The sequence below is a fragment of the Salvelinus fontinalis genome, chromosome 6 (assembly GCF_029448725.1).
Source record: "Salvelinus fontinalis isolate EN_2023a chromosome 6, ASM2944872v1, whole genome shotgun sequence".
Classification (NCBI taxonomy): Eukaryota; Metazoa; Chordata; class Actinopteri; order Salmoniformes; family Salmonidae; genus Salvelinus; species Salvelinus fontinalis.
In genome coordinates, this window is record NC_074670.1 from 52,121,191 (window position 1) to 52,149,028 (window position 27,838).

At 43.6% G+C, this 27,838-nt stretch overlaps 1 protein-coding gene across 1 annotated transcript; it reads right to left on the reverse strand.

Moving 5' to 3' along the window:
* Positions 1-346: 346 nt before the first annotated feature.
* LOC129858632 (mucin-2-like) lies at positions 347-27,239 on the reverse strand. The gene is made up of 3 exons (XM_055927941.1): positions 27,010-27,239; positions 3,007-4,249; positions 347-475 (listed from the first exon to the last, which is right to left on the reverse strand). Exons 1-3 carry the CDS (start codon positions 27,237-27,239, stop codon positions 347-349), a joined length of 1,602 nt encoding a protein of 533 aa, XP_055783916.1.
* Positions 27,240-27,838: the final 599 nt, after the last annotated feature.

Below are 27,838 nucleotides of genomic sequence, written 5' to 3' on the forward strand. Positions count from 1 at the left end.
AGGAGAATTCTCCTGCAATGCATTTCCTGCAATGTATTAGAGGTTTAAAAATGACATTTGATACTTGATTTCCCCTTCAAAAAATGCATCATCCTCTACAAAAATGTCCATTAATTATAATCCACATAACAATTCACATTTCCTGTCGCTGCAGGATTATTTTCATGCTATTGCAAACTGGCTCAAATTTAGTTCCTACATCTGTACCATGCATTTATAGATGCTCAAACAGACTAAACGTTTCACCAGTACTAATTTTCTAAATAGTGCTCAGGTGGAATTTCCCTAGAGAGATGATTTGATCCAGGTCTCATGATTCTTGTCCCCATTATGTCGCTTCTGTCCTCTAGACAAACCCTGACCCTCCCTGACCCTCCTTGCTCTGAGAGCTGTCCTGCTGGGCTTCCTCCTGCTGGACTCCCCCTGACCCTGGCTCCTGGCCTGGATCTCTTATCCCTCTTATTTCTCCTCTCCTCTCATCAGGTGATGGGGGAGATGGGAAGGAAAGAGAGGGGGAGGTGAATACTTAAACATTTTAGACTTAATTTTCACTTATGAAAAATGCATCAACCCCTACAAAAAATGTATATCAATTATAATACATATAATAATTCACATTTCCTGTCGCTGCAGGACTATTTTCCTGCTGTGAGAAGCTGGTTAAATTAAGAGAGCGCATCTGTAGCTAGATGTTCATAAACAACACTTTTTTTCATCCTACAGTACAATGTGACTGTTTCCTTAACAGTGGAAAGAAGGCCAAACTGGTGGGTTCCAAATAGAGTCCCAACAGCATCCTGCCTGAATTCCCAAATAGGACTGTGACTGCATTCCTAAGCCTCCCTGCAGCCAGGCAAGAATAGATCTCAAACGGACTTACGGGCTAAACCTAGCCATATTTAACTAATCACACAGCATCCACATACCCACACAGGCAAGCACAAATGCATCTATACACACACAAGCACAGACACCCAGACACACGCAGGCATGCATAGACACACAGCACACACACACGTGCACGCACAGCCCTCAAAGCTACGCTGTTCTTCTAGCAAACCACCAGATTTCACCAAAAGGACACACATAATGAAATTACCCAGAAAGCAGCAGGCTTTTGTGCATTTGGAGAGAGAGTCTGGGACAGAGTCCATAGCTTGATCACTTTCATCATGAAGCTCTCTCTCTCCCTTTCCCTTTTCTCTCCCTCGTTTCCTCTCTCACTCGCTCCTAGTTCTAGAGGGACTCTTTCAAACCACAGACCTCGACACGGGCCTTCCAATAAAAACACACACACACACACAAGTTTATAAAGTTCATGGTTTTACGGCACATTCAGCAGAAACTGCTGTATCCCGAGCTCCAGACAAAAAGACTTGCAGAAAGAAAAGGAAAGATAAATATGGGGGGTGAAGGGAGGGGGAATGGAGGGGGAATGGAGTGAGAGAGAGGGGTGCGGTAGGACTCTATCTGGCTCCATGCTATTCTCAAATGGCAGATTCTTTAAAAACCACAAAGCTGGAACTTGGTGACGGTTAATATTCAAATATTTGCTTTGAGTGATGTCAGGAGTGTTCATGGCGCACACACATGGACACACTGAGAAACCATGATCAACAGGGTGCTGGGTTCTGAGACATGAAGGACCGGCCGGGAAACCATTAAGATTCTCGCACGCACGCACACACACACGCACGCAAACACATACACGAACAGTACTAGCCAGATGGAAGCTGTGCGTGTTGCAAAGACCAGCAGAGTCAGAACCAATCAGTTACATTTCAATTCAGAAGTTGAGCTGAACATACTTTCCATGTTTAAATACCCGAGTTGAAGTCGTTTTAAAATGGAAATATAAACACTTGTGTTACAGGAAGGATAAAGAGGTCTGAGTCTGCCTCTCCTCCTCTCCTCCGCTTTATTCTATCAGATGCTCTCCATTCATCTTCATTTAGCTCCTCTGCTCTGTCTCAGAAGTGGTGCAGGGGAGTGTGTGTGTGGGTGTGGGTTAGTGGTGGTGGAGGAAGCATTGGGGTGCATTATTTCTTTAAATGATGCTGACCAATCAGAACTAACCGTCCTACGTCAGTGACAGGAGACATTGAGGTGGGACAGTGAATAACTACAGATGTTCATTTTCGCAACATCCTGATCCTTACACATCTGAACATTCAGGGGAACTTCCAATGAAGATCTTTGTGGTTTCGAACAATAAAGTGATCTGGTCTTACATGCGTCAAGGAAGTTCACTTTAGTGTGGGAAGAGAATTGTTCCCGAGCCAGAGACCACAACTGTTGAAATGGAGGTTCTAGTGTGTGTTCCATCGTATGTATGTGTGTCCAGTGGCATAGGGAATAGAGGGATGTGGCGGTTGCAGTTTGTTTCTGGGGGTGTGGTTAGCCACTACAGAGTCTTTGAGGAGTAACACAAATGGAGAGAGCTGGACCTTCCTCAGTCTTTGGGTTAGGAAGGGGGACAGAGGGGGAGTGGGGGGGGGGCTGGAGTGGTGAGTAGAGACCATGTAAACAGATGTGAGAGGGGATGAGAGAGAGAGAAAGCTAGGGGTGGAGGATAAAAGGGCTCATTGTTTTGCTTCTGCCCAGCTCTCCACAAGAGAGAGGGAGCGAGGTATGCATAGAGAAGAGAGAGGGGGGCGACTGCTGCTGTGGCTTCAAGACAGCGCTCGGCTTCAACAGTTTCCAAAGGAAATATTCTCAAACATTGCCACCCCTCTGTTCCACCCCCGTTCCCAGTCCCAATAAACCAAATCCAGCTCCAACAGACTCTCACAAAGGAACTCTGCTGCTTCAGTTAAATCAACACTTCTTTCTCTCGCTGTCTCACCCTCTCCCTCTTGCTTTCTCTCTTTCCCTCTACTTCTCTCTCTGTCTCTCCAACTCTATCCAGATGTGTCTCCACATTAAAACTCAGACAAAGAATCCAAAGACAGAGAAAAGTTAATAGGTATGTAAAAGCAAATAACAAGCTATTACAGTAGTGCTTACAGTAGGATTCACAGCAGGGCTTACAGTAATGCTTACAGTAGGGCTTACAGTAGGGCTTTCAGTAGAACTTATAGTAGGGCTTACAGTAGGACTTACAGTAGGGCTTACAATAGGATTCACAGCAGGGCTTACAGTAGGACTTACAGTAGGGCTTACAGTAGGATTCACAGCAGGGCTTACAGTAGTGCTTACAGTAGGGCTTACAGTAGGGCTTTCAGTAGAACTTATAGTAGGGCTTACAGTAGAACTTACAGTAGGGCTTACAGTAGGACTTGCAGCAGGACTTACAGTAGGGCTTACAGTAAAACTTACAGCAGGACTTACAGTAGGGCTTACAGTAGGACTTACAGTAGAACTTACAGTAGGGCTTACAGTAGAACTTACAGTAGGGCTTACAGTAGGACTTACAGCAGGACTTACAGTAGGGCTTACAGTAGGACTTACAGTAGAACATACAGTAGGGCTTACAGTAAAACGTACAGCAGGACTTACAGTAGGACTTACAGTAGGACTTACAGTAGGGCTTTCAGTAGGGCTTTCAGTAGGGCTTATAGTAGGGCTTACAGTAGGGCTTACAGTAGAACTTACAGTAGGACTTACAGTAGGATTCACAGCAGGGCTTACAGTAGTGCTTACAGTAGGGCTTACAGTAGTGCCTTCAGTAGAACTTATAGTAGGGCTTACAGTAGGGCTTTCAGTAGAACTTATAGTAGGGCTTACAGTAGGGCTTACAGTAGAACTTACAGTAGGACTTACAGTAGGATTCACAGCAGGGCTTACAGTAGTGCTTACAGTAGGGCTTACAGTAGGGCTTTCAGTAGAACTTATAGTAGGGCTTACAGTAGAACTTACAGTAGGGCTTACAGTAGGGATTTCAGTAGAACTTATAGTAGGGCTTACAGTAGGGCTTGCAGTAGGGCTTTCAGTAGGGCTTACAGTAGGACGTACAGTAGGGCTTACAGTAGGACTTACAGTAGGGCATTCAGTAGGGCTTTCAGTAGGGCTTTCAGTAGGGCTTACATTAGGACGTACAGTTGGGCTTACATTAGGACTTACATTAGGACGTACAGTAGGGCTTACATTAGGACTTACAGTAGGGCTTTCAGTAGGACTTACAGTAGGACTTACAGTAGGACTTACAGTAGGGCTTACATTAGGACGTACAGTAGGGCTTATAGTAGGGCTTTCAGTAGGACTTACAGTAGGACTTACAGTAGGGCTTACAGTAGAACTTTCAGTAGGGCTTGTTCAGTACTTTAAATAAGACATAAGAAAGAAGGTAGCTGTTTAGATCATAGTCAATATGTCTTGCTTGACCATCTAGTCTAACAATCATCTAGTCTAATTATCATCAAGTCTAACTATCATCTAGTCTAATTATCATCTAGTCTAACTATCATCTAGTCTAATTATCATCTAGTCTAACTATCATCTAGTCTAATTATCATCTAGTCTAACTATCATCTAGTCTAATTATCATCTAGTCGAACTATCATCTAGTCTAACTTAAACAAACTGAATGAAGTCCTTGGCCATTGATACAGTGCCTTCAGAACGTATTCACACTCCTTGCATTGTTCCACATTTTGTGTTACAGCCTTAGTTTAAAATGCATGACATTGAGATGTATTGTACTGGCCAACACACAATACCCAATAATGTCAAAGTGGAATTGTGTTTTTTGAAATGTAAACTAATTAAAAATGAAAAGCTGAAATATCTTGAGTCAGTAAGTGTTCAACCCTTTTGTTATGGCAAGCCTAAATAAGTTCAGGACAACAAATGTGCTTAACAAGTCACATAATAAGTTGCATGGACTCACTCTGTGTGCAATAATAGTGTTAACATAATTTTTTAATGACTACCTTTTTTAATGACTAAATAACATTTTCTCCTTACGGCTGCTCTCAAGTCAAACTGTGGGAAGCTTACTACCTACACTGAAATAAAAACTTTAACGATAGTAAATCTTCACACCTCTCCACACATTGAATTATCTGTGAGGTCCCTCAGTCGAGCAATGAATTTCAAACACAGATTCAATCACAAAGACCAGGGAAGTTTTCCAATACCTCCAAAAGAAGGGCACCTTTTGGTAGATGGGTCAAAATAAAAAAGCACACATTGAATGAAGTTATTAATTACACTTTGGATGGTGTGTCAATACACCCAGTCACAACAAAGAAACAGGCTTCCTTCTTAACTCGGTTGCCGGAGCGGAAGGAAACCGCTCAGGGATTTCACCATGAGGCCAATGGTGACTTTTAAACAGTTACAGAGTTTATTGGCTGTGGTAGGAGAAACCTAAGGATCAACAGCATTGTAGTTACTCCACAATACTAACCTAATTGACAGAGTGAAAAGAAGGAAGCATGTACAGAATAAAAATATGCATCCTGTTGGCAAGAAGGTACTAAAGTAAAACTACCAAAAATGTGGTAAAGAAATATATTTTACATCCTGAATACAAAGTGTTATGTTTGGAGCAAATCCAACATATCACATCACTGGCTGCGTCATGTTATGGGTATGTTTTTTAGGATAAAAATAAACGGAATAGAGCTAAGTACAGGCAAAATCCTAGAAAAAGGGGGACAAATTCACCTTTCAGTAGGACAATGAACTAAAACACAGTTTTTTACCAACATTGAATGTTCCTGAGTGGCCTAGTTAGAGTTTTGACATAAATCGTCTTGAAAATCTATTGCAAGACTTGAAAATGGCTCTCCAGCAATGATCAACAACCAACTTGACAGAGATTGAAGAATGTTTAAAAGAAGAATGTGTAAAATTGTTACAATCCAGGTGTGCAAAGCTCATAGAGACTTAACCAGAAAGACACAGCTGTAATCACTTCCCAAGGTGAATCTAGCATGTATTGGCTCAGGGAGGTTACTACTTATCTAATCAAGATATGTTAGTGTTTTATTACATATTAGTGTTTTATTACTTCATATATTCTTTAACAAATGTTACAATTAATTTTTCTTCCACTTTGACATTACAGAGTATTTTGTGTAGATTGTTGAAAAAAAAGTACAATTAAATCGATTTGAATTCAACTTTGTAACACAACAAATTGTGGAAAAAGTCAAGGGGTGTGAATACTACCAACGGGACATTAAAAACTGAAATATCTTATGTTTCACCGAGTCGTGGCTGAACGACGACATGGATAATATAGAGCTGGCGGGATTTTCCATGCGCCGGCACGACAGAGAAGCTACATCTGGTAAGACGAGGGGCAGGGGTATGTGCCTATTTGTCAATAACAGCTGGTGCGCGATGTCAAATATTTTAAGAAGTCTCGGGGTATTGCTCGCCTGAGGTAGAGTACCTTATGATAAGCTGTAGACCACAGTATCTACCAAGAGAGTTCTCATCTATATTATTCGTCGCCGTCTAATTAAAACCACAAACTGATGCTGGCACGAAGACCGCACTCAACCAGCTGTATAAGGCCATAAGCAAACAAGAAAATGCTCATCCAGAAGCGGCGCTCCTAGTGGCCGGGGACTTTAATGCAGGGGAACTTAAATCCGTTTTAGCTCATTTTTAATAGCATGTCACGTGCAACCAGGGAAAAATCTCTAGACCACCTTTACTCCGCACACAGTGTCACGGCTGTCTTCCTCCTCCTCGTCTGAGGAGGAAAAGTTTGAAGGATCCGAGGACCAATATGCAGCGTCGTATGTGTTCATCTTGTTTTTAATAGAAAGAGAACACAAAACAGCAAAACTAATAAAAAAACAATAAACGACGACCGTGAAGCTTCATAACAAATAGTGCTGACACTAAACACTACACATGGACAATCACCCACAACCCACAATACAAAACAGGCTACCTAAATATGGTTCCCAATCAGAGACAACGCAAAACACCTGTCTCTGATTGAGAACCATATCAGGCCAAACACATAGAAATAGACAAACCAGACATACAACATAGAATGCCCACTCAGATCACACCCTGACCAAACAAAACATAAAACATTCAAAGCAAACTATGGTCAGGGCGTGACACACAGAGACGCATGCAAAGCTCTCCCCCGCCCTCCATTTGGCAAATCGGACCATAATTCTGTCCTCCTGATTCCTGCTTACAAGCAAAAACTAAAGCAGGAAGTACCAGTGACTCGCTTAAAACGGAAGTGGTCAGATGACACGGATGCTACGCTACAGGACTGTTTTGCTAGCACAGACTGGAATATGTTACGGTATTCATCAAATGTCATTGAGGAGTATACAGCCTCAGTCATCGGCTTCTTCAATAAGTGATGTGGACAGTGACCGTACGTACATATCCCAATCAGAAGCCATGGATTACATGCAACATCCGCATCAAGCTAAAGGCTAGAGGTGCCGCTTCCAAGGAGTGGGTCACTAATCCGGACGCTTATAAGTAATCCCGCTATGCCCTCAGATGAACGATCAAATAAGCAATACAGGATTAAGATTGAATCCTACTACACCCGGCTCTGATGCTCGTCGGATGTGGGAGGGCTTGAAAACTATTACCGACTACAAAGGGAAACCCAGCCGCAAGCTGCCCAATGACGCGAGGCTACCAGACGAGTTAAATAAATGTTATGTTCGATTCAACACAAGCAACACTGAAGCATGCATGAGAGCACCAGTGGTTCTGGACGACTGTGTGATAACGCTCTCGGTAGCTGATGTGAGCAAAACCTTTAAACAGGTCAACATTCACAAAGCCGCGGGGCCAGACGGATTACCAGGACGTGTACTCAAAGCATGCGTGGACTAACTGGTAAGTGTCTCCACTGACATTTTCAACCTCTCCCTGACCAAGTCTGTAATACCTACATGTTTCAAGCAGACCACCATAGTTCCTGTGCCCAAGGAAGCGAAGGTAACCTGCCTAAATTATTACCGCCCCATAGCACTCATGTCTGTAGCCATGAAGTGCTTTGAAAGGCTGGTCATGGCTCACATCAACAGCATCCTCCCGAATACCCTAGACCCACTCCAATTCGCATACCGCCCCAACAGATCCACAGATGACACAATCTCAATCACACTCCACACTGCCTTTTCACACCTGGATAAAAGGAACACCTATGTGAGAATGCTGTTCATTGACTACAGCTCAGCGTTCAACACCACAAAGCTCATCACTAAGCTAAGGACACTGGGACTAATCACCTCCTTCTGCAACCGGATCCTGGACTTCCTAACGGGCCGCCCCCAGGTGGTAAGAGTAGGCAACAATATGTCTGCTACGCTGATCCTCAACACTGTGGCCCCTCAGGGGTGTGTGCTTAGTCCCCTCCTGTGCTCAAAGTTCACCCATGACTGCGTGGCCAAACACGACTCCAAAACCATCATTAAGATGGTGACGACACAACAGTGGTAGGCCTGATCACCGACGACGATGAGACAGCCTATAGGGAGGAGGTCAGAGACCTGGCAGTGTGGTGCCTGGACAACAACCTCTCCCTCAACGTGAGCAAGACAAAGGATCTGATCATGGACTACAGGAAAAGGCGGGCCAAACAGGCCCTCATTAACATCGACGGGGCTGTAGTGGAGCGGTTCGAGAGTTTCAAGTTCCTTGGTGTCCACATTACCAACAAACTATCATGGTCCACACACACCAAGACAGTCGTGAAGAGGGCACGACAACACCTTTTCCCCCTCAGGAGACTGAGAAGATTCGGCATGCGTCCCCAGATCCTCAAAAAGTTCTACAGCTGCACCATCGAGAGCATCCTGACCGGTTGCATCACCGGCTGGTATGGTAACTGCTCGGCATCTGACTGTAAGGTGCTAGAGAGGGTAATGCGTACATCCCAGTACATCACTGGGGCCAAGCTTCCTGCCATCCAAGACCTATATACTAGGCAGTGTCAGAGGAAAACCCCCAAAATTGTCAAAGACTCGAGTCACCCAAGTCATAGACTGTTTTCTCTGCTAACGCACGGCAAGCGGTACCGGAGCGCCAAGTCTAGAACCAAAAGGCTCCTTAACAGTTTCTATCCCCAAGACATAAGACTGCTGAACAATTAATCAAATGGCCACCGGATTATTTACATTGTCCCCCCCTCCATTAGTTTTTTACACTGCTGCTACTCACTGTTTATTATCTATGCATAGTCACTTCACCTACATGTACAAATTACCTCAACTAACCTGTACCCCCGCTCATTGACTCGGTACCGGTAATCCCTGTACATAGCCTCGTTATTGTTATTATATTGTGTTACTTCTTTTTTACTTTAGTTAATTTGGGAATATTTTCTTAACTCTTTCTTGAACTGCACTGTTGGTTAAGGGCTTGCAAGTAAGCATTTCACGGTGAGGTCTACACATATTGTATTCGGCGCAGGTGATAAATAAGGTTTGATTTGATTTGACTTTCTAGAGGCACTGTGTGCGCTGTTTATGAAGAGCTTTCCATGCTTTTCATAAGGAAAACACATCTTATTGCATGGATAATTCCCGTTCAGACTCTAACCAGACAGAGACAACAGTGGAAACTCATAAAGGACAAATAACTCTCTGTCTGAAGTCATAAAAAGTGGGCAGGTAAATAGCCTGGGACCCCTGCTTGGGTTTATAGGGTCTACGTGATGTCGTTCCTAACTGATGGAGACAGACACAGGAGAAGTGGACATCAGTAACTTTATAAAGAGAAGCTGCTTGGCCATGGGATAATAATCTGGTCAGCTCAAACTCAAAGGTTAGGAGAAATGGCCTGTGTCATATGTGTGCGTTTGAGCGTGTGTGTGTGTGTGTGCGTGTGTGTTTGTGTGCGTGTGCTTTAACTGTGTCTCCATACACTATTAAATAGCTTTAAATCATCTGTCCAGCTGGTGGACTCTACAGTGCTTCTTTGTGCCCCTCTGTCCCACTGCAACAGCCACACACATTCACATGATCACACACACACACACACACACACACACACACACACACACACACACACACACACACACACACACACACACACACACACACACACACACACACACACACACACACACACACACACACACACACACACACACACACACACACAAACTAGATGATTACTTTTAAATTCAGAAAGGATGTTTGCTGAAAAAAATAAATTACATTCAATTCAGCATTGAATAAAGGTGCATGTTTAAGTCTCCACCTGATTGAGTCTGACCACAGGTCAGATACCACTATGATGAAACACGAAATGTGTTTGATGGATCCTTTCTGTCTTCTTATAATACCTCTTAAAGGGAAAGTAATCCAAAAGTGACTGAAAGTAATCAGATTACGTTACTGAGTTTGGCTAATCCAAACCTTACATTACTGATTACAGTTTTGGACTGGTAACTAGCAACTGTAACGGATTGCATTTGGATAGTAACCCACACATGCACACATTGCCCACACATGCACACATTGCAATTGCCACCTCCCTCTATCACCCTGCGCACAACTTTTGGACTTAACTTTGTTAGGACAAAAGGAGACAGCCATGTGAATAGAGAGAAAATAATGAGAATGGAAGAAACAGAGTCAGTAAAGGGGTGTGTGTAAGAGAGAGAGGGGGGGGGGCAGTGAGAGGTAGGGGTGAAGGGACAGGGGGGGGGTCATCCACCTTGTCATCCCTGAGGCTGACGTAGAATCCCCCACTCCCCAAATCGGGACAACACACTGACCTACCTCCTCCTGCCTCCCCCCTACCTCCTCCCCTGTCCCCAGCTCTGTCAATGTGACCCCATACATTCATAGACATCATTGAGCACCAGGCCTGCCTTTGTTCCCGGGTGAAACCTCATATCACGCCCCAGCCAGCCTGCTCTACCACCAGACATATGGCAGGCCAGGCCCTGGGACCACAACCCAGCCCAGGGAGAGAAATAAGGAGAGAGAGAGAGGGGGGGGGGGACCTCTGCCTGTGAATAATCATTTGGCTTACTCACTGTTAGCTTGCTGCATCTTCTCTGACCGTCAATCTGGAGGGAGGGACAGAGCGCGAGAGAGAGAGAGAGAGAGAGAGAGAGAGGGAGGGGGGAGGGAGGGTAGACGGGAAATCTCAAACACCATTCCTTTATTTTGAGTAATGGAACTGAAACTTTTCTACATACACACAGAGTAATGGAACAAAATGTTGTTTGAACAGCTAGCTCCCCGAAGTGTGTTTGTGTGAAAGAGGAGAGAGAAAGAGAGGGAATGAGAGAAAGAAAGAGAGAGCCAGAGAGCCTTAGAGGCTACAGATGAGATTGATTTATTTTTACAGTGAAGGAAAAAGAGAAAGAGGTGGGGGGGAGTCGGGTTAAGTGCTTAGATGGTGGGGGTGTGTGTGTGCGTATATGGTGTGTAAGCCCCCCCTCCCCTTTACTGGGTGGTGTTGGTCGCCTTGAAATATAACCCCCTTTCTGTGAGCGCCAAGCCGACAGCCTGTTCACGGGGTGTCTCCTTCCAAAGAAAGGAGAGGAGAAGAAAGGAGTGACAGAATGTAAAAGGAGGGTTGGGGAGCGAGGGGCAAATGGAGTGGAATGAATTGTAGTGCTAACACACATAGGCTGATTGCTGAGCTGATTAGCTGACTAGCGCTGCTCGGCTAGATAAAGAGAGAGAGACTGCACACTAATTACTGATCAGAACTTCAGACCCCTGATCTCCTTTTCTCTGTCTCCCTCTCTGCACTCTTTCTCTCTCCCTCGCTGCTCTTTTTCTCTCTCCTCTCTCTTCTCTTTCTCTCGCCTCTCTTTCAACTTCCTCTATCCATATCTCTCTAACTGCTGTCTTGCTCTTTCTCCCTCTCTTTTCCCCTCCCTCTAACTTTGCTCCCCCTCCTCTCTCCCTCACTCTCACTCTGGCTGCTGTGTGAAGTTGTCTGCTGCAGGGCAATGCTGAACCCTTTCCATTTTATTTTATTTCAACTTACCCCGTGACTAAGAAATACTGCACCAACCATCTTAGTTAGATGTGAAATTGCGTGACTAAGATCTAAACAAAAACATAAAAATTGAAGACAGATTTCTTGAGTTATCTCAGATTAGTTCGGACTATTTTGAGGAAGCGTATACTTGCTACAGCATCTCAAAATGGACAAACAGTACTATTGCTGTTTCTTCTCGTATTTCAAGCGAAGGTCTTTTAAGGGAGCACTGTATATGAGCACACTCGTTTGGTTTGCATAGCCAGGTTCTGCTAGGCGCCAGCCGAACCGAAGCATGCGGAAGGCTTAAAGAGGTTTCAGCTCTACAGTTACCATTGCTTTGTACAGCGTCACTACCAATCTATGTTTCTTTTAACATCACGCTATCCTGTCTGTTGTTGACATCTCATCTTGTTGTCTCATCTTTTCAGAGCTATTGTAAAACACAGGCAAAGAGGATTATATGTGCAGCTCCAATAACATCAGATGCTTTGTCATACTACTACTCCCACTCACAATCCATTTGCATGAAGTAAGTAAGGTCCAAATGAAAACAAACTGCATAGCGCCTGTACTTCAGTAAGACAATGGGTAGACAGTAACTGGGCCCTGTCCTTTACAGAACATCCTCTCCAGTCCAGATCTTGACCAACTTCAGTCTACCCAGATAAGATCCAACTCTCCTATCCTACTGTTTCTTCAACCCATTTCTCATCAGAGTACACCATACCACAACACGGAAATGTGAGAGGACATCATTTATTACTACTACTAGACCTATGTGTGGATATAGGACCTCTCTCTCTCTCTCTCTCTCTCTACAACAGAGAAAGTTAAATGATTAGAGTTGAACAAAGGTTACTCACAAGCATGCTATCTTATCATGGTAGATGATCTTATCTTTACAATGATGCAGTAGACAGGTCTGCATGATTTCGCACAAATAGAGACCAATAAGACTTAGAAAGTATTTACACCCCTGACTTTTTCATTGTGTTACAGCCTGATTTTGAAATGTATAAAATTGAAATGTTGTGTCACTGGCCTACACACAATACCCCATAATAGTCAACCCCTTTGTTATGGCAAGCCTAAATATGTTCAGGAGTACAAATTAGCTTAACAAGTCACATAATAAGTTGCATGGACTCACTCTGTGTGAAAGAATAGTGTTTAACATGATATTTGAATGACTACCTCATCTCTGTACCCAACACATACAATTGTCTGTAAGATCCCGCCGCCGAGCAGTAAATTGTAAACACAGAATCAACCACAAAGACCAGGGAGGTTTTCCAATGCCTCGCAAAGAAGGGCACCTTTTGGTAGATGGGTAAAAATAAAGAAAAGTAGACAGTGGATATCCCTTTTGAGCATGGTGAATGTATTAATTACACTTTGGATGGTGTATCAATACACCCAGTCAATACAAGATACAGGTGATCTTCCAAACTCAGTTGCAGGAGAGGAAAGAAACCGCTCAGGGATTTCACCATGAGGCCAATGGTGGCTTTAAAACAGTTTAATGGCTGTGATAGGAGAAAACTGAAGAAGGATCAAAAACATTGTAGTTACTCCACAATACTAACCTAAATGATAGATTCAAAAGAAGGAAGCATGTACAGAATACAATTTTCAAAAACTAGCATCCTTTCTGGAATAAGGCACTAAAGTAAAAAAAAAAAAATACACTTTATGTACTGAATACAAAGCATTACATTTGGGGCAAATCCAACACAACACATTACTGAGTACCGCTCTTCAAATGTTCAAGCATGGCAGTGGTTGCATCATGCTGTCATAGGCAAGGACTACGGAGATTTTTTGGATTAAAACATTTTAAAAAACGGAAAAGGGCTAAGCACAGTCAAAATCCTAGAGGAAATCCTGGTTCAGTTTGCTTTCCACCAGACACTGGCAGACAAATTCACCTTTCAGCAGGACAGTAACTTAAAACACAAGGCCAAATATACACTGGAGTTGCTCACCAAGACAACATTGAATGTTCCTGAGTGGCCTAGTTACAGTACAGTTTTGACTTAAATCGTCTTGAAAATCTTTGGCAAGACTTCAGAGCTTGAAGAATTTAAAGATAATGTACAAATATTGTACAACCCAGGTGTGTAAAGCTCAGAGCTGTAATCAGTGCCAAAGGTGATTCTAACATGCATTCATTCAGGGGTGTGAATACTTATGTACATTTTATATTTCCATATTTAATTTTCAATAAATGTGTTAACATTTCTATATACATGTTTTCACGTTGTCATTATGCGGTATTGTGTGTAGACGGTTGAGAGAAAAAAAACGATTTATTCCATTTTGAATTCTGGCTGTAACACAACAAAATGTGGTAATAAGTCAAGGGTTATGAATACTTTCTGAAGGCACTGTAATTACCCTACAAATGAACCCTTGTCGTTAATCTCACAATGCTAAGGAAACCATGCTAAAATTCCCTCTAAAATATCCATCTCATTAGCTAACCCTTGTAAAAACAGAATTCCGGACGGTCATTTCCAACCCAGACAAAGTGATGCACACTAACTTTTTTTTTAAGAAACAAAGATACAAAAACAGGAAGAACAGAAAGGTAGAAAGGAGGTCAGTGTTGTGCTGGTTGTTTTGATGGCGGTTTGATGGAAAGTAGTGTGATTCAAAATATGCTCTACGGCAACACCCTTCTTTAAGTCCGATCCTCCTGTTTGATTTTCCTCTCCAGAAGTTCTGATCATCTCCTGCAATGTTCCACTCGGAGTGAATCCAAGAGGAATATAGACTATAATACCGCCGATTCATTTCCTTAAAGCATTCTCTAACTCGAAGATGTTAAACACTCGTGTTCCATTTAGGAATGTGGCTATCTAGAGTTGAAAAAAAATCAAGGCCACATGTTCAGCCTTCTCCGCTAAAAAACAAATGTTGATAGCAGCGGGAGAGAACATGCCAGGTTTGTCGTTGACGGAGAGAGTTCATGTGTAATCTTGGCTCTGAGGCCTCTTCAAATGTTCATCAGTTGGGAATGTAATGTTGTTGCACAGGATTTTCTTTCTCACAGACATCAACAATAGGAAGATAGACAGATTGACTTAGACTGATTGAAGGATAAGTTCAGTTGTGTGAGGGGTATTCAGTTGACTGAGCCTGGAGTTAAACTAGTTTAATGTTATGTCTCTGTCTCTTTCTCTCCCTCTTTTCTCTCTCTGTCTGTCTGCTATCTCGCCCCGTCTCTCTTTCTCTAGCTTTTAATTAAAAAGAGTCTCTCTTAATCTCCTGCTCAACACACTCTGCTTACTAATGACTTGGAAGGATCTTACCCCCCACAAATAAAAAAACGACAGAAAGAAAGAAAAGAAGAGGGAGAAAGAACGAGATGAGTGACTGTGTCAGCATACAAGTGTCTTTGTGTGAAAGTGTGTCTGTGTGTGTGAGTGTAATCCTCTGGGTCAGTTTTTGTGTGTGTGTGTGCGCGCGCGCGCGTGTGTGTGTGTGTGTGTGTGTGTGTGTCCATAAGTGAGTGAGTCGGTGTGTGTGAATGTTTGTGTGTGTGAGTGAACTTTCTGTACCGGTGTGTGGTGCGTGTGTGCATGTGTGTGTGCGTATGCCTGTGTGTGCTCATATGCCTGTTTGTGTGCATATGTGTGTGTGTGCGTATGTCTGTATGTGTGTGTGTGTGACTATGTGCTAGATCCCCTGTTGTCTCCTCTCCTCCTGTTCCCATAGGAGGAGGGCCGAGGGGTCAGGGGGTCAGCAGCGGCCTGACAAAGGACCCGAGCCGTCACAAAAGTCAGTGTGTGTGTTGGGAGGGGGGCTGGGGTAGGGGGAGAGTTACTTATTACCATAGTCCCTGGCCTGGCATTAACAATGATGGATTAGCATCTGGACACCATGGAGAGAGACAGAGTGTCACTTATCCCTCAGCAGGAGGGGAGAGAGGCCTGAAGAGGCCTGGGAGAGAGAAGGGGACGGTAGACTGTGTTAGACATCTGTAGAAATCCATCTGCATCGGTAGCCATCCATCTGTAGCAATCCAACAGCTGAGTGCTCTACTGAGATTCAAATATATTCCTCTTGCATCTAATCATGGTAATTCATTGATCCTGAGTAGAAATGTAGGACTGTGCGTTGACATGCATCAGAGCTGTCATTGACAGCGACAAATGCATGTCTGTCTGCCTGCACAGTCAATGAGTGGCTAGCCAAACAAGTACAACATATCTACCGCATGTACTGTTTAATAAAGAGGATTGGTATACCGATATTAGGATATTCTCAACCTCCATGCCGCAACGGGAGAAGGAGGAAGCATCAGCAGGGGGAGAAACGGGAGACAGAAAGAGGAGAATGAGATGGAGGGAACAGAAGAATAGAGAAATGGGGAACCAGACAAGACTAATGAATAAGGTGTAATGCCTGATCAGTAGAACTTTGTAATGGATATGAACACTAGCAGTGTAATTAGTGTTGTCTTTCATTAGCTGAAACACGTCTACGCAAACTAGCCTCCTCTGTTGCTTTTCTCTTCGTTCTCGCTCCCTCTCTTTTTACTCTTTCTCTCTCAGAGAGGGTTCTGATGAGACTCTTGGGACTAGGCTGTGTGTGTGTGTATGTGTGCATGTGTGCCTTGAGTCTGCGTCGAGGAACACTCGCAAGGAGAGCAGGCCAGTAAAATCAGATCATTAGCGTGTTTTGAAAGTTATTTTTATTTATCCGGTGCGAGCTCTGATTTGAATTAATAGCCCATCAGACAATCAATTAGCATACGCGTTCCAGCTCTTTCCTTCGCACACAGGAAAAGGGTTGGCAAGTCCTCGCCAATAAAGCAACGCTTAGTAGTTTGACATTTCAACTTTCGTTTAATGCAAATTTGCTAAATCTCTCTCCCCTTCTCTCAGACTAAGACGTCATACAGCAGGATGCTTATGAATGATTCATAAGTTATTCCAATGCTAAGGGTTTGCAGCTATAATGTGTATCTGTGCTGCTTTTAATGTTCTCTCTCATCAGAGTGACGTTGCCACTATATATCTGCTCCTGCTGTTCAGCAGCTACATCGATGTTAAGCATTAACACAGGGGCTGCTGATGCTCTTCCTCTCAGAGGGTTTGTAGAAAACACACATTTCTGTAACACACACATTTCTGTTGACGCTCAAGACTCTTTGGCTGTCAGAACTCTTGTTTACTTTCATTTGTACCGTGTACTCACTCCCAAATACCGAATTTCTATTCAAAACATGTATCTGCTTTTTGCCTTTACATGTTACTTTTACTTATCTGGAGCGACTTTTGAGAGCAGTCAAGGTCTGGACTAGAAGTAAATATGACTTTGAGTTGTTGTTTTAAGGGGGAACCTAAATTCTGCGGAACCCTGAGGTAAAATGGCAGAGTTGGCGTGGAGCCAAACACGCACCAAAGCATCGACGGCCTCCCTCTCCTTAATGGTGTTTGATTAAAACCTTTCCCTGACTTGACTGACTTTAAAAAGACAGACTCTGATTTCCTCCCTGGATCTCAGTACTGAAGGATGTCAAATACACCCTGGGGATAACCGAGGGGTCGTTAGCCGGCAAATTCCGGAGCGATCAGAGTTTGTCAAGTGACTCAAACACGCACACGCACTTACATACACACATACACACAAACCCCCTCTGTTCCTCAACCCCAATGAACCCGAGCAGGCAGAGTTCTTCAGATAAACCACTGGTCTAGAAGCCATTATGCTCCTGTAGTCAGAGGCGTGTAATATGTACCCCTTCCCTTCCACACCACCAGGACAGATAATAAACACAAGTCATGTTTTTACTGTCTGGCCTGCTTAATTGCGGTCATAAAGTAAGATCCTGCAGTAATAACTAATAGAGCCCCACCAGCTTACTAGCTTTATAGGAGAGAGTTACACTGCAGTGGCTGTGACTGTGTAGCTCCTTCTGAAGTGAGTACTGCTACATACTTTGAGGATGCTAGGGACCTTAAACAGAGCTGCCGAATCGAAGCACTTTCTTAGTGCTTACTCGTTTTAAGCACACAATAGTTGCTATATGTGATTTCGACAAGTAAATGGTTCATGAGTTTTGACTTGGCTTGTCTAAACTCTTAAAGGATATAAAGTGGTGCGGAAATAAACATCTTTAATACATCAAATCAATCCAGTGGGCTTCAAACAGACTGCAGCAGTTCACATTCAATCCAAAAATCATTGTTTTACAGTTGAATGTGTTCGTGCTGGGATCTCTTCCTTCCTTGCAGGAATAGACTACAAACTGAAGTTAAAGGACAAGGGTTGTGGCTAGACGTCACCCTTCAAGATAAATGGGTCCCAGGCTATGGCTCACACCACCCTAAACCTCATAGAACAACAGAGGGGGATGTTTCTGCAGCTCTGAGAAATGCGATCTGGGGATCCATAAAAGTTTCCACGGAAAGGGCCCAGAATTAGGAACACGTGGCGTTAGCCCCTGCAACACAGCCCAACGAGAAGGCAGCATCAGCACCCCCCAAAAAGAGTCTGCGTCTCGACTGCTTCACATCTGTTTTTGGGGGACGGGGGAGACGGGGGACGGGGGGGGGGTAATAAATCTTTTCCCTAATGAATGAACACCCCCAAAAATATGTCACCCCGAGACCCTGCATGTGGGGAACATTCAACCAACCCACATAGAAGAGCTATTGTTCACTCTTTCTCTTCTCAAACACATGCAGCACGGGTCAGCAAAGAACCACTACATTGCGGTTGTTGGCTGTTGTTTCTTTGTCCTGGCTGCATGTGTTGATCCCCCACCTTTGAGACACTTTAAATAGGAGTATTGTGTTGCTATCTATTGAGATGGCACACTTCCATCTAGATAGTTGTCAAGCTATCTAGGATTTAACAGCACCGCCTAAGGAGGAAGTTACGGAAACGTGGCAGTCTGATTTTAACACGGTTAGACGTGTATTATCCTTAATCAACATTCATTTTGAAAGGGGAAGTCAATCTGTCTTCACTTATTTGTAACTTAATAGCGCAAGCAAGCAAAGAAAGAGGATTTGAAATCGGATCTTTCTTTCTATTACGAACAACAACATGTTCCCATTGTTCCACAACTGTTGGAAATCCTCAGAAATGTTGCTTTGAAGATAGACAGAGAGAGTGGAACAGAGAAAAGGGGAGTGATGTGGGAAGAGAAGATCCCCAGCTATTAAACTGGGGCACCTCTGGCTGACACAGGATATCTTTGTCTGCGATATGAAAAGCGGGCATGAGATATTGTAGTGATCGGGTAACAGCACACCATATGCCAGATGTGTGTTGACCAGGGAGAGGGGCTTTGCGCCGTCACAACATGAATGCAGGGTGGAACCCCACATATAATCTCCTTCTGTGTTCATCATATTAGTCATATTGTCTCTGTATGATACTTATAATATTATAGGCTTCTGTTGGCGACTGGAGGAGTTCAAGTAGTGTTTGACACAGACTAAAGAAGCCATTATAATCCCGATACTTGCTATGCATTTGACGGGCACTATGCTCTTTCTCAGAGTCGCTGAAAACTTTTGTAATTCGTGTAATTGATGTGCTGACAGGGAATCTCAGTACTAAATCTTTTGCATGGTATTTGTTTCAAATACATACAGTACCAGTCAAAGTTTGGACAGCAACTCATTTGAGGGTTTTTCTTTATTTTTTTACTATTTTCTATATTGTAGAATAACAGTGAAGATATCAAAACTATGAAATAACACATATGGAATCATGCAGTAACCAAAAAAGTGTTAAACAAATATATATTCTATATTTGAGATTCTTCAAAGTAGCCACCCTTTTCCTTGATGACAGCTTAGCACACTCTTGGCACTCTCTCTGTTAGGTATGCGTAACTGGCTGTTAGGGAGTCAGGGGAAGGAGAGCAGAAGTTGGGTAGCCAAAGGAGCCTTTAATTTCGGCGAACAAAACACACGGCACTAAGAACACTAAACACAATATGGGTTGACATAACCCAGCGCAAACCAGTCTAGCGTGCACATACACCAAACAACAAACAATTCCACACACAGACATGGGGGGGGGGGGGGGGGGCAGAGGGTTATATACACGTCTAATACTGAGGGAATTGAAACCAGGTGTGTAGGAAAACAAGACAAGACAAATGGAAAAATGAAAGGTGCATCGGCGATGGCTAGAAAACCGTTGACGTCGACCGCCGAACGCCGCCCGAACAAGGAGAGGAACCGACTTCGGCGGAAGTCGTGACACTCTCAACCAGATTCATGAGGTAGTCAGCTGGAATGCATTTCAATTAACAGGTGTGCCTTTCCTTCTTATTGCTTTTGAGCCAATCAACTGTGTTGTGACAAGGTAGGGGTGGTATACAGAAGATAGCCCTATTTGGTAAAAGACCAAGTCCATATTATGGCAAGAACAGCTCAAATTAGCAAAGAGAAATGACGGTCCATCATTACTTGAAGACATGAAGGTTAGTCAATACGGAAAATGTCAAGAAGTTTTAACGTTTCTTCAAGTGCAGTCGCAAAAACCATCAAGCGCTATGATGAAACTGGCTCTCATGAGGACCTCCACAGGAAATGAAGACCCAGAGTTACCTCTGCTGCAGAGGATACGTTCATTAGAGTTAACTTCACCTCAGATTGCAGCCCGAAGAAACACTTCACAGAGTTCAAGTAACAGACACATCTCAACATCAACTGTTCAGAGGAGACTGCGTGAATCAGGTCTTCATGGTCGAATTGCTGCAAATAAACCACTACTAAAAGACAACAATAATAAGAAGAGACTTGCTTGTGCCAAGAAATACGAGCAATGGACATTAGATCGGTGGAAATCTGTCCTTTGGTCTGATGAATCAAAATTTTAGATTTTTGGTTCCAACCGCCGTGTCTTTGTGAGACCCAGAGTAGGCGAACGGTTGATCTCTGCACACGTGGTTCCCAACATGAAGAACGGAGGAAGGGGTGTGATGGTGTGGGGGTGCTTTGCTGGTGACACTGTGGGTGATTTATTTAGAATTCAAGGCACACTAAACCAGCATGGCTACCCCAGCATTCTGCAGCAATAGGTCATCCTATCTGGTTTGCGCTTAGTGGGACCATTACAGACTACAAAGGGGAGCACAGCCGCGAGCTGCCCAGTGTCATGAGCCTACCAGATGAGCTAAATAACTTCTATGCTCGCTTCAAGGCAAGCAACACTGAAGCATGAATGAGAGCATCAACTGTTCCAGATGACTGTGTGATCATGCTCTCTGTAGCCGATGTGAGTAAGACCTTTAAACAGGTCAACATTCACAAGGCCACAGGTTCAGACGGATTACCAGAATGTGTACTCCGAGCATGCGCTGACCAACTGGCAAGTGTCTTCACTGACATTTTCAACCTGTCCCTGACCGAGTCTGCAATACCAACATGTTTCAAGCAGACCACCATAGTCCCTGTGCCCAAGAACAACAAGGAAACATGCCTAAATTACTACAGACCTGTAGCAATCACGTCTGTAGCCATGAAGTGTGGTCATGGCTCACATCAACACCATTAATGCAACCGCTGTGTCAGATTTCAAAAACGCTTTACGGTGAAAGCACACTTTGCGATGATGTTAGGTCTGCACCTAGCCACAGAAACCCATACAGCCATTTTCCAGCCAAGGAGAGTGTCACAAAAGTCAGAATAAGCATTAAAATTAATCACTTACCTTTGATGATCTTCATCTGGTGGCACTCCCAGGTCTCCATGTTAGACAATAAATGTTTGTTTTGTTCGATAATGTCCCTCTTTATGACCAAATACCTCCTTTTTGTTCGCCCGTTTTGTCCAGTAATCCAGTAATAAAAGGCGCGTGCACTAATTCCAGACGAAAAGTTTTAAAAAAGTACAATAAAAGTTAGTAGAAACATGCCAAACGATGTTTAAAATCAATCCTCCGGTTGTTTTTGTCATAAATAATCAATAACATTTCAACCGGACAAAAGCTTTGTCAATAGGAAAGGAGAAACAAGAAAGGCGCGTTCCCGATCAGGGCGCATGGCTGATGAATGGAAATTTCCACTGGCCACTGATTGAAAGTGCTGTATCTCCCTCATTTTTCAAAGTAAAAGCTTGACACAATGCCTAAAGACCGGCCAAATGTAGAGGAAGACACCGAGATTGTAAACTGGGTCCTAAGTCTTTGTATGGTGGATAGGCTTACAATGAAAAAACAGCCTTCAAAATAATAGTACTTCCTGGTTGGATTTTCCTCGGGTTTTCGCCTGCCGTATCAGTTCTGTTATACTCACAGACATTATTTTAACAGTTCTGGAAACCTTAGAGTGTGTTCTATCCAAATCTACTATATGCATATCCTATCTTCTGGGCCTGAGTAGCAGGCGGTTTAATTTGGGCACGCTTTCATCCAAAATGTTGAATGCTGCCCCCTACCCTTAGTAAAGTTAACCCAGAAACCCTAGACCTACTCAAATTTGCATACCGCCACGGCAGATCCAACAGATGATGCAATCTCTATTGCACTCAACACTGCCCTTTCCCACCTGGACAAAAGGAACACCTACGTGAGAATGCTATTCATTGACTACAGGTCAGCGTTTATAGTGCCCTCAAAGCTCATCACTAAGCTAAGGACCCTGGGACTAAACACCTCCCTCTGAAACTGGATCCTGGACTTCCTGATGGGCCGCCCCCAGGTGGTAAGGATAGGTAACAACACATCAGCCACACTGATACTCAACACAGGGGCCCCCCAGGGGTGCGTGCTCAGTCCCCTCCTGTATTCCCTGTTCACCCATGATTGAATGGCCAAGCACGACTCCAACACCATCATTAAGTTTGCAGATGACACAACAGTGGTAGGCCTGATCACTGACATCGCTGAGTTAGCCTATTGGGAGGAAGTCAGAGACCTGGCAGTGTGGTGCCAGGACAACAACCTCTCCCTCAACGAGATCAAGACAAAGGAGATAAATGTGGACTACAGAAAAATGAGGACCGAGCACGCCCCCATTCTCATCGACAGGGCTGTAGTGGAGCAGGTTGAGAGCTTCAAGTTCCTTGGTGTCCACATCACCAACAAACGATCATGGTCCAAACACACCAAGACAGTCGTGAAGAGGGCACGACAAAGCCTATTCCCCCTCAGGAGACTGAAAAGATTTGGCATGGATCCTCAGATCCTCAAAAATTCTACAGCTGCACCATCGAAATCACCACCTGGTATGGCAACTGCTCGACCTCTGACCTTAAGACACTGCAGAGGGTTGTGCGTACGGCCCAGTACATCACTGGGGCCAAGCTTCCTGCCATCAAGGACCTCTATACCAGGAAGGCCCAAAAAATTGCCAAAGACTCCAGCCACCCTAGTCATAGACTGTTCTCTCCGCTACCGCACAGCAAGCGGTTCCAGAGCGCCAATCTAGGTCAAAAACGCTTATTTTTTATGTTTCCTTTATTTAACTAGGCAAGTCAGTTAAGAACAAATTCTTATTTTCAATGACGGCCTAGGAACAGTGGGTTAATTGCCTTGTTCAGGGGCAGAATGACAGATATTTACCTTATAAGCTCAGGGATTCGATCTTACAAACCTTTTGGTTACTAGTCCAACGCTCTAACCACTAGCCTACGCTGCCGCCCGAAGCTTAACAGCTTCAAATGGCTACCCAGACTATTTTCATTGTCCCCACCCCACCCCCCATTTTTACGCTGCTGCCACTCTCTGTTTATTATCCATGCATAGTCACTTTACCTCTACCTACATATACATATTACCTCAATTACCTCGACTAACTGGTGCCCCCACACATTGACTCTGTACCGGAACACCCTATATATAGCTTAACTACTGTTATTTTATTGCTGCTCCTTAATTATTTGTTGTAATTTTTGTATTTTTCTAAAAACTGTATTGTTGGTTAATTGCGTGTATATAAGCATTTCACTGTAAGGTTGTATTCGGCGCATGTGACTTGATTTGATGGAGTGTTGCATCAGGTGACCTGGCCTTCACGATCACCTGACCTCAACCCAATTGAGATGGTTTGGGATGAGTTGGACCGCTGAGTGAAGGAAAAGCAGCCAACAAGTGCTCAGCATATGTGGCTTTTGGAAAAGCATTCCTCATGAAGCTGGTTGAGAGAATGCCAAGAGTGTGCAAAGCTCTCATCAAGGCAAAGCATCCCTACTTTGAGGAATCTAAAATCTAAAATATATTTTGATTTGTTTAACCCTTTTTTGGTTACTACATGATTCCATATGTGTTATTACATAGTTTTGATATCTTCACTATTATTTGACAATGTAGAAAATAGTAAAAATAAAGAAAAACCCTGGATTGAGTAGGTGTGTCCAAACTTTTGACTGGTACTGTACCTATGAGGAGAAGTCATTTTGAAAGGCCTTCTTTGTGTACACACCAAGGACTAGTCTATTGCCATCTCTCTTTTAGTGTTTTCTTTGTATCCAGACCTGAAGAGTGAAGGGCTACAGAACAACACTTTCTATTCAAACCCAAGAAAGTAAACCACACATGAACAGCAGCAGGCACATAACACAAACTACATACCACACCACAGGGCTCTACGCTGCCATTTTTTACAAGGAGCATATGTGCTCCTAAGTTGAAAAATGTAGGAGCGCATGAAGAAATCTAGGAGCACAATCACAAATATTAGACATATTCATGATACGAATTGCCAGCAATTACAAAATATAGGGTTAAGGTGCACCAGAAAATGTGATTTTTAAGACAGAGATGTAGCCTACATATGAATTCTAGCTACCTTTGAAGCTCATCTCCTGAAGAAGCTCTCCCTTTTCCTTTCTTTCTTTTCCACTAAATGTTATATGGGGTATTTTTTTCTATGGCACTTGTGCACCCAAACTAAAATTCCAGGTAGCACAGCAAAATATTTAGGAGCATATGCGACCAAAATTGTACCACGTAGAGCCCTGCACCACACCACACCACACGACACATCTGTTGTTCTATCAGACAGACTCAACGAGGTCCTTCAGACAGTCCTAAAGGTTGAATATAGGCCCGTTAGGTTGAATAAACTCAATTAATAAGGGACTTTCACAGAGTGACAGCACAGTAGTAAAGGGATCCAATAGATGAGACAGTAACCACAGCCAAGACCATGGGGCCTAATAAGGGACAAGTGGTCAACAAACACAACACAGCTACTGTTTCTCAGCTACCGCATGGTTAAGCAGAGGTGTGGTGGGGATATTTGGTTATTTAGAATCCATCACTGGTGCCACTGAACAACCATGACTCAGGACATAATTCCCCACTACAATCTTAGAGAAAAAGGTGATATCTAGAACCTAAAAGGCTTTTTCAGCTGTTCCCATAGGATAATCCTTTGGATAATATTGGTTCCAAGTAGAACCCTTTTGGTTACAGGTAAAACCCTTTTGGGTTCCATGTAGAACCCTTTCCACAGAGAGTTGCACATGTATCACAACCTGGCTCTTAGATGGTGACAAGCAAGGGAGTCCACACATTGGCAGTTAAGGAGTAAAATAAATATTTATTAAATAACTATCAAAGTATAAAACTACAAAGGAAAACTAACCTGTGAAGTTTGAAAGTAGGCATGTGAGGGGTGTAATGGAGATGCATGAAGGTAAAATGTGTGTAAGTGTTGAAGGGTGCACCTAATCAAAAAACATAATCAACCACAAAACAAAATGGTGCTTGTGGAGAGAGAGAGCCAGAACTGGGCACCAGGAACTTTTATTTCCTAGTTGATCCCAAACCCAGGTGCAACTTGTCACCTTAATGACCCAATCAGCTCCACCTGTCCCCAATCTGCAAATAAACGCACAATGGTTCTACCTGAAACCAAAATGGGTTATACCTGGAACCAAAAAGTGTTCTCCTATGGGGACAGCAGAATAACTATTTTGGAACCATTTTTTTCTAAGAGTGTAGTGTCAGTGAACATCTATGAAGCAATACCTTAATTTCTACTTGTAATGAATACTCAGGGAGAAAAGGTGTAGATTCACACGCAGAGCGCGGCAGGTGTTTATTTCGCCTTCGCAGAAGGCAGGAATCGTGGTCACAGGCAGGCAATTGTCATACACAGGTAGGCAAACAGGCAGGCGAATCAAAACTAAGACTGATGGCTATAACTGGTTCTCACAACCGAGCTAGGAAAAGACTTAGTAGAGTCAAAACAAACAATACCTCACGAAGGCACAAACAGAATGAACTGAACTAAATAAGGAGCCGATGAGACCAGGTGAGTAACAAACACAGGTGAAACAATGAACAAAAATGAAAGACAGGGCTATGTTCAAGAACACAACGAAACAACGCTACGTTCAAGAACACAACGAAACAGAACACAAGGTAGACTAAGAAAAGAAGATAGAATAGAATGAGGGTGAGAAGAGAGAGGGTGTGTGAGGGGGTGCAGTGTTATTATAAAGAAAGGACAAGCAGAAGCCCACACAGACATAAAACAATATCAGATAGTGTTATCTGTTTGGGCCCTTCTGCCTTGTCTCCAGACTGGTGATTCTATAAGGACCAAGGAATGGACACTGAGGCACAGATTACAACACATGTAGGCTGTGTGACTTATGTAGGCTGTGTGACTCTACTCAGATATATACATTCAAAAATGATTCTACATTTGATGTCACTAAAACATGACATCATTAATGAAATTTTGGGTATGCATTGTGTAGTAATGCATATGTAAAAACTTTGTATCTGGGGATGATGAAAGACTTGACTAATTCCATGCCATTCATTTGAACCAAGTCATGGGAATGTCTTCAAAGAAAGCATTCCTGGTGTAAATGTTGATACAAGTTGTCATAGACTCTGCGTGGTCCACCTTGAATGACAGAGGAAACTATTGTAACTATTTATACAACCGTGTCCATCTTCGTGTGAGACATATACCCGCTCTGCTGCACGTGTCTTATGGCAATAGCCAATAGCCCCCCCCCCCCCCCCCCCCCCCCACAGTTACCACAACGATTCTTGCAGCGGATGAATAACAACAAGCATTGTCACGAGGCCCCACGGAAGAGACCCGTGCTTCTTCCCTACTCACCCAGCTCTCTCCCCAAGCCTTTCCTTTCCTCATGAGAGAGCCGAGCTAACAGAACGATAATGAGAGAGGGAGGCGGCAGATGCTCGCATGCCTTTACAAACGCCCGCGACCCCGGCGCGCGCAGGATCAGGAGCATTCCTCCGGCTGTCGCACCGAACGGGGGAGGGGAGAAACTTTCCCTTTTGTGATTGCTTTTGTAAGTGGCGCGCGGGCAGCTTTCCCGACGGTTTTCGGTGGACCCCGGGGCGGCCTGCTTCCACCTGCTAAGCGCTTTTGTCATCGAGATCTCCATCATTTCAATGACAAAGTGCAGCTCTCCCTCCCACAGCTCTCTCCTCTCTCCAGGCTCCCAGTAGTAACTTTACGGCCCCAGTGGGCTGAATCACTGCACCCCCTCTCCATCCACAGAGTGCGCCATATGAGCAGGCCAGACTGTCGCCAAAATTAACACAATGGAACATTTTCTGAATTAATATAGGCAGCCCTTTGATTGAAACCAACCACAGAATTTTAGCATAGCATTGCGTCTACAGTTGTGTTAAATGTGAGATCATTATGTAGGGCAGCTATTGGCGAGCTATATAGTCTAGCTAATTGCATTATACAAATACATTGCTTTGAGATCTGCATCTGATTATTTTACATATCAACACTGAAACAAAAATATCTGTGTTTGGCCTAAAATTCCTGTGTAGCAGAGTTCCTATAACTGTATGTTCTTGCCCACTGTGGCATAAGCCAATTCGGGTTTGAAACTGTTTTGTCGCCACATATGCCCAACATAATGATAACATAGACATTGTATATATATATATATATATATATAGTTTAAAGAGTTCCTAACACATATACGCCTAGATAAGTGCGTGTACTGAGTTT